The 10,366-nt window shown below is 62.0% G+C and overlaps 1 protein-coding gene across 1 annotated transcript; it reads right to left on the bottom strand.

Annotated features, from left to right (window-relative positions):
* Positions 1-3,101: 3,101 nt before the first annotated feature.
* On the bottom strand, positions 3,102-9,249 carry SLC39A4 (solute carrier family 39 member 4). Its single transcript, XM_029202194.1, has 12 exons — positions 7,374-9,249; positions 6,500-6,784; positions 5,829-6,024; positions 5,562-5,713; positions 5,300-5,471; positions 4,808-4,980; positions 4,499-4,636; positions 4,292-4,420; positions 4,063-4,117; positions 3,783-3,935; positions 3,448-3,635; positions 3,102-3,355 (listed from the first exon to the last, which is right to left on the bottom strand). Exons 1-12 carry the CDS (start codon positions 7,755-7,757, stop codon positions 3,227-3,229), a joined length of 2,154 nt encoding a protein of 717 aa, XP_029058027.1. The 5' UTR covers positions 7,758-9,249; the 3' UTR covers positions 3,102-3,226.
* Between the last annotated feature and the right edge of the window lie 1,117 nt (positions 9,250-10,366).

Here is a 10,366-nt window from a genome sequence, read left to right as displayed (position 1 = left end):
AGTGTGGAGGCCGGGAGGGCAGAGACCCCCGGGCATAAACACTCGCCAGATTACGCCCCGGCAGGTGCCGCTAGTGTGGCAGACGCCCGACTAGTCCAGGGAGAGCTTCCTGGAGATGCCGTGTCCCGTCCCTGCTCAGTGATCCCCCGCAGAGCGACCCCCCCACCCCCTCCAAAACACGCGTACTCACGACGCACGGCCCTGACTGGCACTGGCGGTCGCGTAGCTGCCGGTGGTCCCACCGGCCCCTCTACGAGCCCCTCCCCGCAGAATGGCGCTTTTCGCGCCTCTTGCCCACTGCTCCCTCCCGAGGCCTGGCACAGTTGCCCACTTCAAGGGCCTTGGAGCCAGGACCGTGCACAGCTAAGCAGTCCTCTCCTCACTTGGCAGGGACTCGCCCTAGGTACCCGCGAACAGGTCTGGGATGTAGAAACAGAATTTTTTTTTTTGGCCCCCCCGCGCGGCTTGCGGGATCTTAGTCCCCCGACCAGGGATCAACCCGGGCCCCCTGCAGTGGGAGCGCGGAGTCCTAACCCCTGGACCGCCAGGGAAGTCCCAAGAAACGGAATCTTAGGAAATAAAACAAGAAAGTATAATCACAGCCGAGAAAATGGCATAGAAATATGTGTTCATGTTGCATCCAGATGTGCTCACTTGCTCATTTCAGCAACAAGGCTTCAAATCTGGACCCTTGAGCGGTGGACAAGGGGGTCACTTGGATGCCTGGGCAGGTGTGTGACCCCTAAGTCACAGCAAAGCCCTTTAAAAGTCATAACAAAACTGAACCCTGAAAAGAGGGGTAGGCTGGGGCAGAGCTCACCCTGAGCAGGAGAGAACACCCGCAGCCCATTTCTCTAGGAGCCCCGTGCCCTTTCCTAGAATTCCTGCGACGTGTAATTGTGTCAGCCGAGCCTTTGTGGGGAGCCCGCCTCCCAGACTTGCTATTTTATGTAATGTATTTATATGTATTTGTAGATGTGATAGAAGTCTTGGGGGAGTGGGGGCCAGCTGCTACTCTCCCCACTCAAGCTCCTTCTTGCTGTAGCAAAATAAGCCCCCTATTCCCCTTTTCCCTTCAGGCCTTCTATTAATACATAGCCCCCTGGCAGGCTGGTTTAAGGCAGTTTGGGTATTGGGGTCAGGTACCAATGAAGAATCACGACTTACCTCGCTCCCTTGTAAACCATTATTTGAGTTTTCGTCCTCGTGTAATTACTTTATTCCTTGATTTTTTTTTTTTTTTTTTTTTTTTTGCGGTACGCGGGCCTCTCACTGTTGTGGCCTCTCCCATTGCGGAGCACAGGCTCCAGACGCGCAGGCTCAGCGGCCATGGCTCACGGGCCCAGCCGCTCCGCGGCATGTGGGATCCTCCCGGACCAGGGCACGAACCCGTGTCCCCTGCATCGGCAGGTGGACTCTCAACCACTGCGCCACCAGGGAAGCCCTATCCCTCGATTTTTGAGAAACTGGTCCTTTTGTCATTTGTCATGTTTCCCTCCCTCCAAATCTTGATCTGGAAATAGCAGAGATATAGCCCCCGCCCCACCCCCACCCCTGCCCAACATAAAAGTGGTACCTGTTTGTCTCCATACAGAGCAGGGACTTCTGCTTCTGTTCTGGTCTTGACCCCAGAGACATGCCTTCCTCCGGCTGACCATTTAAAAATAATCTGAATTCACACTCAGAGATATTCAGCCTGTCAGCCCCAGAGACCTGCCTTCCTCCGGCTGACCACTTTTAAATAATCTGAATTCACACTCAGAGATATTCAGCCTGTCAGCTCTCCTTTTAAAAAATCAAAGATATGCTTTTGTCTCAGTGAAAGCATGTCTCCAAGCAAAGGCTCCTCTATTCCGGTCGTCCTGAACCAGGTGGGTGACTGCTTCAGAGGTTTTCTCTTTTGCCCAAACTCCACCTAATAAAGTTCTGATAGCATGGAAAAAAAAAAAAAGATAACAAAAACTGTAGCCAGAGCCACCCTGAGGGTGTACTAGAGGAGGGAGCAGGGGCAGAGGTGGGGCTGTGGCCAGAACACTAACTCTCCTCATCCAAGTCAGATGGGCATAGTCATGGCACCCACAGCGCAGGGCATCTGTGATGGATAAACAGGTCAGTGGCCACAGAGCCCTCAGACTCGAGCCTGCATGTGGCAAGTGCCCTGACAAAGGAATGAGAGTTTGTGTGTGGGAGAGAGGCGGTCGGTGCAGAGAGAGGCAGAGATACTGAAGGAGCACAGTCCTGGGAGAGCAGCAGCAGGCGGGATGCAGCTCCATTCCAGTCAGAGAGGAGGAGAAGGTGGGCAGAGGGACTGGAAAGTTGTAGGGCTGCCAGCAGGAAAGCAGATGTGGGCCTGCCTGGTGGACGCACTTCTTCAATGGGAAATTTAAGGAGGCTGTCAGTGGAAGTGGTGGCTCAAAGCTGCTCGAAAGGGACAGTGATGGGCTGGAGGATGGTCCAAGGCTGGGGGGTGGGAGGGGTGATGGGGCTGCCAGTACAAGAAGCCAGTAGAAGCACACATAACAGATTCTTCCCTAGAGACTTCAGAGGAGCACAGCCTGCTGCCCCTTGATTTCAGACTTCTGCCTCCAGAACGCTGAGAAAATAAATTTCTGACGTCCTAAGGCACCCAGTGTGTGGTGGGCTGTGCTACAGCCCCAGGAAACTACCACATGGGGACTCTGAGGATGGACACTTCTGGTGAGGACAGTGGAGCAGAGCAGTAGAGGCCCGGGCCTCACGGAGGGTTGCCACACACCCTGGTCTGATTATCTCCAGGCCCATTTTTCATGAGAGAGAAACAAGCCCTCACCTGTGTAAATGCTGCTGCTTGTTTTGTTTTTTCTGCTACAAGCAAACAAATTTGATTCCTGATTGGATCCCAGGTCCTCCCTGCGGCCCTCAGACCCTGGTCCATTTCTCTGGCTTCACTTCCCATGCATTACAGATGAGGGGACTGAGGATGGCTACTTGGAGGTCCCTGAGCTCAGCTATACTGGCTCCTCGTCAGGCACCAGGCACTGCTATGGGGAGAGATACTGCCCCACCTGTCGACCTTTCTTGGTGGGAGACCCTTCCCTCCCAGCGAGGTGAGCAGGCTGGGCTCCAAGCACAAGTGTCTTTATTGAAGATGGGCACTGGGGCTCTCCGGGTGGCTGTGGTTTCTAAGGGGCTGAGATAGTGCAAGGCCAGGAGCCAGAGTCAAGGGCTGAGACTGGGGCAGAGGCTATCAGAGGGTGATATTATCCTCATACAGCGACAACAGCAGCAGGACGGTCCAGCCGCCCAGCAGGCCCACGTTGTGCAGCAGGAAGAGGAGCCAGGGCCGCCGGTCCCGCACGTTCAGCATGGCCGGGAGCTGCGGAGGAGGTGGGCCCTGGGTCAGAAGTCAGCTCAGAGCTCCTGCTCAGCTGCCGCCCACTGCAGTCCCCTCCCGCACTCCGCGCTAACCATGTCGCAGAGCGCCACGTAGAGGAAGAGACCAGTGGCTACCGCCAGGATCCAGGTCTCGCCATCTTCGCCGACGCCTACCGCAAGCGCCACGTAGAGGCCGATGAAGGCCGTGAGCCCCGAGGCCAAGTTCAGCAGCAGCGCCAGGCGCACCGACAGCCCCGCGTGCAGCAGGGCCGCGAAGTCCCCTGGGGCGGGAGGGGCGGGGTCAGGCCGAGAGCCCCGCCCACCCCGACAGACCTCGCTCCGCTCCGATAGTCCCTCCCAACTGTCCCGCCAACCAACCAACCGCACCCCAGGCAGGCCCCGCCCCGCTGGAACCCCTCGCGGCTCACCCAGCTCGTGCGGCACCTCGTGGCAGAACACGGCCAGCGAGGTGGACAGCCCCGTCTTCCAGGAGGACGAGAAGGCGGCGCCCACGGCCAGACCGTCGGCGAAGTTGTGCACGGCGTCTCCCAGCGTGATCACGTAGGGCAGCAGTCTCAGCTCTGCGGGCGCGGCCGGCGTGGGTGGGCATCTACCTCGCAACACCTCGCCCCCGCCCCCCCCCCCGCGCCGGTGCTGCGCACCGAACCCCTGGCACCCAGTGCTTCCGGGGCCTCCCTCAGGGCTCACCTGGGCTCAGTCTCCGGGGCTCCGGGCTCAGCAGTTCGGGGCTCTCCTCCGCCACCTGTGGGGCGGGGGGGATGCGGTCCGCGTAGATGAGCCTCTGGGCGGGGAGGTGAGGAGGGGCTTGCGGAGCTAGGTCCTCAGCTCAGGCCAGGGGCAGAAGCCTTGGCGTGGGGGCTGGGAGTGCAGACAGGGCTCCGCGTGGGGTAGGAACGTCCGGTAAGAGCCAGCTCACCAGGTCTGCGCGCGAGCCCTCGTGGGGCTGCTTGGGAGGCCGGAGATCGCTCGGCGCTAGCTGCAGGGACACGCCATGGCTGTGGCCGCCGTGACTGTGGCCGTGGCTGCAGGGCCCGTCCTTTCGGTCCTGCGGGGACAGCTGCTCAGGGTCCACCACGCCTCCCCCCCTCCTCCCCACACCGCGTCCAGCCCCCATGCACCTGACCTCCGGGTCCAGGGGCAGCAAGAGGTTGAAGAGGCTCTCGAACAGGAAGAAGGCATAGAGACCACCCAGCACAGCTAGGAGGCGCCAGGTGGGCTGCGAGCCAAGGCCGTCGCCATCATGCGAGTGCAGCCCCAGCACCTGGGGGGGGGCAGAGGGCGCTGGGCCAGTTGCGCCAGGGCCTCCTCCCCCCAGACAAGGAGATAGGAGTTAGGGGTCAGGGAAGGGTCCCAGAAGGGTGTGCCTGGAAGGAATTCTGGGTAGGCGAGTCTCTGGTGGGGGAGGGAGGGTCCTGGCGGGCTGGGGGCCAACCTGAGGCGTCAAGTGCAGAAGGGCATCGCCTGTGAGCGCGCCCACAGCCATGCTCAGGAAGGTCTGGATGATGTAGTGGGTAGCAGTGCTGCATTTGGTGCAGGTGAGCAGCAAGAGCCCGAAGACGGAGCTGAGGCAGATGAGCAGTGTAGCCAGCGAGCCGTATAGGTACCCTGGGGGGGGGGACACAGTGAGAGCCTCCCTCTCAGCCTCAGCCCCCCACCCCCAGCTTCCCAGGGAAGGGTGTCCAGGTGGGGTCCAGGAGCGAGCAAGACCCGCCAGGGCCGCTCCTTCTAGCCCTCCGGCCTCGAAACCCCATCCTCTTCCCTTTCAGGCCCCCATATTCCCTGCTACCCCTCTACGCCAGCCCTGGCCCAGCTCTCCCCGCCCCTCCCAAACCCAGCGGCCACTTCCTCCTCCCTTTTCGGTTCCTCCTCCATGCTGCCAGGCCCCTGGGCACAGCCAGGCACAGCTGGGGAGGTGGGCACTCACTCTGCACCTGACTGAGCTGGTCCTGGGTGGGCTGCTCAGGCTGGGGGCTGCAGGCCCCACTCAGTTGCTGCTGGAGCAGGGCAGGGCTCAGTTGGGCCCAGGCCTCCGGTGTCACCCCAGCCTGCTCAGACAGCCCATACACAGCCATCACATCTCCAGCACTCAGGCATACCTGGGGGGGTGACAGGCCTGGGGGTCAGGGACCTGAGCAGAGTGGTGGGACCCCACCTCTCTCCAAGACTAGGGCGCATGGACTGCTCACTGTGTCCCACATGCTGGAGCTGCTGTTGGGGGTGGCAGGGGGCACAGGGCCCTGGCGGTTGGCCCCCTCTCCCCGATGACCGTGGTCACTGTGGTCACCATGGGTCTCGGTTGCTCCGCCCACCCCCAGGCGCTGCATCAAGGCCTCCAGCTCTGGCAGGGAGGACAGAGTGACAAAGTTTGTGTGGGCTCCAGCCCTGCACCCCCCAGGGGCACCGATGCTGGGGTTCAGGGCACTCCCTGCCCAGTGGCCCAGCTCAGGCCTCACCAGCCAGTGTGATGTTGGGGTTCTCGCTGCTGTGCTGCCGGAACATGAAATCCACGAAGTACTGAGGGGTCGGCAGGGCTCGGAAGCAGGACCCGCTCCTGACGTGGTCCAGCAGGGCAGCCAGGACTGGGCCGGGGCTGCCGGGAGACCCCACCCCCGCTGCTTCCTCCAACAGCTGAGGCAGGTCTACACAGGCCTGGGGAGGAGCTGGACCTCAGTCTCACTGGCCGTGTGGACTTCCTGGCCTCTAGCTCTGCCATTGCCCCTGGTGCCCCCTGGACTCCAGTGACTCTGGAGCAGCCTCCTGGGAGCACCACTTCTTGTTCACCTCAGACCTGGGCTGGGCCCCTCCCCTGCTTGGGGCCCCTCCCTGGTACCACAGGCCTCCCCCTTCCTGGCCCAGTGGGTCCAGGCCCCCACCTTCCCCCCAGGGCTCCTCCCTGTAGCCCCAGGAGCTTTCTCAGACCCCGTCCAGGGTCAGGGCCCCTCCTGGGGCTCCTGCAGCCCTGCCCTACTCAGTGGGGAGCGTCCATTTGTGATTCCCCCAGCCCAGACTCCCCCAAGTGCCCAGAAAAGCGTTGAGGCCCAACCCCCTAAGGGGTCCCCCTCCCCCCAATCCCTCCTGGCTCCTCTTCACCCACCACCCCTGGCCAGCCCGCCCGGGCCCCCACCTCCGCAGAAGTGGGCCGGCCAGCGGCCTGGGCCTGAATCTTCTGCAGCAGCCTGGTCAAGCCTGGGGTCAGGGCCTCAGGGCTCTCGAGCAGGGCCAGGAGCTGGTCGGCGTGGGAGGCCCAGCGGCCAGCCCGGACATCCGCACAGGTGCCCTCCGGGTTGCTGAGGTAGAGGGCAGCAGCAGCGCTGAGGCGGGCGATGTGCCTGGGCTCCAGGGCCTGAGCGGAGTGGAGCCCTGGCTTCTCAGGCCTGCCCAGGGCCAGGGCGTCTTCCACAGACAGGCACTGTGGGCAGAGACAGGTGGGCGGGGGCCAGGTATCTGTGGCCCAGGAGCCGCCCCCTTCCCTGCGGGGGCCTCACACAGGGACCACCATCCTCTCCGTCCCTCTCACAGCGACACCCCTCCATCACCTGCTCACTCACGTGCTCTCCCCACCATCTCTCCCCACCATCCCCCCCCAATGACAGGACGACGCGTGCACATAAGTACACACACGCATACGCGCACCACACACACACACACACACACCACACACACGTACACACAGGGGTCCCGACACCTCAGGGTGGTTTCTTCCTGGAACCACTGCCACTTTGCTGGCCTGGGGGCTGATGGGGTGGGGGTGGGGCAGCCCTGGGGTCCCGGAGCCGCGGGTCCCTACACGCCACCGTCCCACCAACAGGGAGGGCAAGTGGGTCTGAATGCGGAGTCGGGGAAGGTGGGCTCGGGCCTGCAGGCAGCGCCCAAGCGCCAGGCCACTGCACTCGGCCCGCCTCCTGGAGTTTGCCCGAGCCCTTTGCCGCCGGCCCTCGGGGTGGAGCGGCGGGCTGGGGCTGGGGCCGGGGGACCCGTCGGGTGGGGCCGTTCGTTACCTTTCCACACGGCCCGTCGGCGCAATGCACACGGACCGCTAGTGTATTTAACAGGCTGCCCAGAGCCTTGCGGTCCAGAACACCCCGGCCTGAGGACAGCAGGGTCAGCAGACGGGCAGGTGGGGTCGCCGTCCCGGTCAACGCCAGCACAGCCAGCAAGGCCAGCAGCAGCCCCGGCTTGGGCCCGGCCGGGCCAGCCAAGCTGCGGCCCCCGGGTGCTCTGAGTTCCAGGGAGGCCATGGTCGCCTGGGTGGCTGCGGGCCGCGTGGGCTGCCTGGTGCCAGACTCTGGGCTGGGCTGGGACCCGCCCGCCCCGGCGAGGCTCTCCAGGCATTTCCTGCAGGGCCCTGTGATTGGCTGCTGGAGGTGTCGCAGGTTAACCATTCCAGGTCCTCCCCGAGCAAGCGAGCGAGGTGCTGCTGCCCCCGGGGGGCGAGCCCGGGCTGGACTGGGCAGCCCACTGAGCTGTGGCCCCCGGCCACCCCCTCTGCTCCTTCAAGGATCTTGTTACCGAATGCAAATCTGTGTGCCCGACACACAGTGAGGCCAAACAAACCGAAACGTCAGAGTCTGGAGCAGAGACGGGTTTACTGGGGGGCCGAGCAAGGAGAATGGGTGGCTCGTGTTTAAAAACCCTGAACTCCCCGATGGTTTCTGGGTAGCCTTTAATAGGCAAAATTTGGGGTGAGGGCAGCAGGGAATGTGACTTTCTCCTGAGTGGTTGGTGGGGAGGTGGCGGCGGTGCTCTGGGGTCCCAGCTTGTAGTCTCCATCTTCCACCTGGGTGGGGGACTTAGTTCTGGCAGAAGAGCTCCAAGGGGAGCCAGGACCTTGCCCCAAGGCTGTAGTTTCTTGACTGCCCCTCCTTTGTTTTTGCATCCCCTCCTTTCCCTGATTAGCAACGGTTTGAACCTGCCCTTTGGAACTCAGGGAAGGTCTTAGGGGGCTGAATGAAGCCCGTTTCCTACAAACAAGAAACGGGGGACAAGGAAAGGATTTGTACTCAGGAGGCCCCCCAGGGTCCTGCTCAGTTTCAATCCCCCCCCCTTTTTTTGGTACTCCTCAGTCTTGAGGGGAACAGGTGTCAGACAAGACAGGGAATAAGATTTGCATAGAGAGGCTGAGGAGGAACTTGGCAGAGGAACTCGGTTTTAGGGGAACTCCGTTTCAGTGTGGGTGTTGCTTCCCGGGGCCCTCTCTCTGAGAGCTGCCCCCAAGCCAAGGGGGCCTGGCGCAGAGGTTCCAAGACACCACTACAGGCCCGGTCCCCACATCCCACCTGAAAGCCCCCATATGGCCCTGCCCCACTCCCCTCCCTGCAGCATCCCCAGCAGGGCCCGCCCCCCAGCCCCCTGGCTCAGGCAACTTAGACACCCCAGAGCCTTCGAGGGCCTCCCTGGGCGTGGGGTCCTGAGCTGCGATGGAATTCTGTGTTGAAATTCTTGCGGGGGCTGGAATCCGAGGGAATTGAGATAAGGTGCTGGCTGAGTCATGTGCCCCTCTCCAAACCCTCCAGGGGAAACTCCCCAGGAAGTGGCCAAAGCCCCACACAAACAAGAGCAAAGAGGATGCTGGGCGTCCTGCACATACCCCCTGGCTCACCGGCCAGTGAGGGGCTCCTGGGCCCTGAGGGCAGCAGGAAGCAGGAAGTGGGCACTAGGCTCAGGGAGAGGGGGAGAACTATGGCTCCCAGCCCTGTCCCTCCCTGCTGCCTCCTGCACCGGCCTTTGAACTTCTAGGCCTTATCTCTGCCTAGTTGGCAGTCTGGGGAAAGGGGCAGACCCCAGGGAGCTAGCCAACCCCAGTCTCGGTGCAGCCTTGCCTTCTAGAGGGAGTGTGGGTGGCCCCTTCCACACCTGGTTGGACCAACTGCTGACCCTGACCCTGTCCCTAGGGGGGGGTGGTTGGGGTGGGGGAGGAGAGGCTCCAGGGGAGCTGGGAGCTCGGGCCCCAGGACTCTGTCCCCATCAACCTGTACCACCCAGGGCGGGGCCTCAGGCTGAGGACAGTGTCCTGGGCCCGAGTTCAGGTGTGGCTCCTGCCCTCCCACCCACACACATGCTGGACGGCACTGCGGTGTGACCTCGGTGGGTCCTACAGGGGTATCAGGCAAGGGGAGGGGATGGGAAGAGTCTGCCAGGGGTTCAGATGACTCCTGGACCCCTGAGTCAATGAGAAGGGAAGCTGGAAAGATTTGGGCTACCCCCCGCCCCCAGTTGTTGGGCCCAAACTGGCCTTTTTCCCTACCCCACCTTGTCAGGGCCGGGGCTGGCTGGAGCTGAGCCTGGCACCAAGCTGCTGCCTCAGGTCATCCACTGCTCAAGGCCTGCTTAGCTTCAGGGAAAAGGTCTCAGCCCAGCCGTTCAGGTCCCCTGGTGGAGGCCTGGCATGCAGCTGGCACCCCCTTGGGCCTCGGCACCCCTCTGCGTGGGCCCACGTTTCCCTGCTTCGTGTCCCCCCAACCGCTTACCCATGCCCTCCCTTCCTAGCCCAGGGCAGCCGCAGGGTGTGTCACCAACTGCCCTGCACATCTGCCTGTCGCCCGCCAGCGCTGGGCTTATCCCCAGGCCCCTCCTGCATCAGTCCGACACCCAGCAAGCGCCAGACACCCACATTCATCGCAGGATATTCACAGAAGCCCAAAGAGGGAAGCAGCCCAAAGGCCCATCAGTGGGTGAACAGATAAACAAATATGGTCTAGACACACCACGGAATATTACTCAGACATGAAAAGGAAGGAAATCCTGTCTCTCGCTAAAACATGGATGAACCTTGAGGGCATTATGCTAAGCGAAATGAGCCAGTCACAAAGGAACGAATTCTGTGTGATTCCATTCATGCTTCGAGGTTTCGGGGGTCGTCAGAATCCAGGGGTAGAAGGTAGAATGGCTGGTGCCAGGGGCTGGGCGGGATAGGGAGCTGTTTAACGGGGACAGTTTTAGTTTAGGAAGATGAGAAGGATCCTGCAGACAGATGGTGGCAATGAACGCACGA

The sequence above is a fragment of the Monodon monoceros genome, unplaced genomic scaffold (genome assembly GCF_005190385.1).
Source record: "Monodon monoceros isolate NGI ecotype Baffin Bay Population unplaced genomic scaffold, NGI_Narwhal_1 Super_Scaffold_5, whole genome shotgun sequence".
In the NCBI taxonomy this organism is placed as follows: Eukaryota; Metazoa; Chordata; class Mammalia; order Artiodactyla; family Monodontidae; genus Monodon; species Monodon monoceros.
This window is presented reverse-complemented; position numbering and strand designations above follow the sequence as displayed.

What these genes read in the sequence shown, in the direction of transcription:
- SLC39A4 (XM_029202194.1), bottom strand. Translation starts at nt 7,757, where the DNA reads ATGGTTAACCTGCGACACCTCCAGCAGCCAATCACAGGGCCCTGCAGG. An exon ending in CCCCAACATCACACTGGCTG is followed by an intron (nt 5,714 to 5,828) that starts GTGAGGCCTGAG and finishes CCTCCCTGCCAG; the next exon opens with AGCTGGAGGCCTTGATGCAG. An exon ending in GCTCCAGCATGTGGGACACA is followed by an intron (nt 5,472 to 5,561) that starts GTGAGCAGTCCA and finishes TCACCCCCCCAG; the next exon opens with GTATGCCTGAGTGCTGGAGA.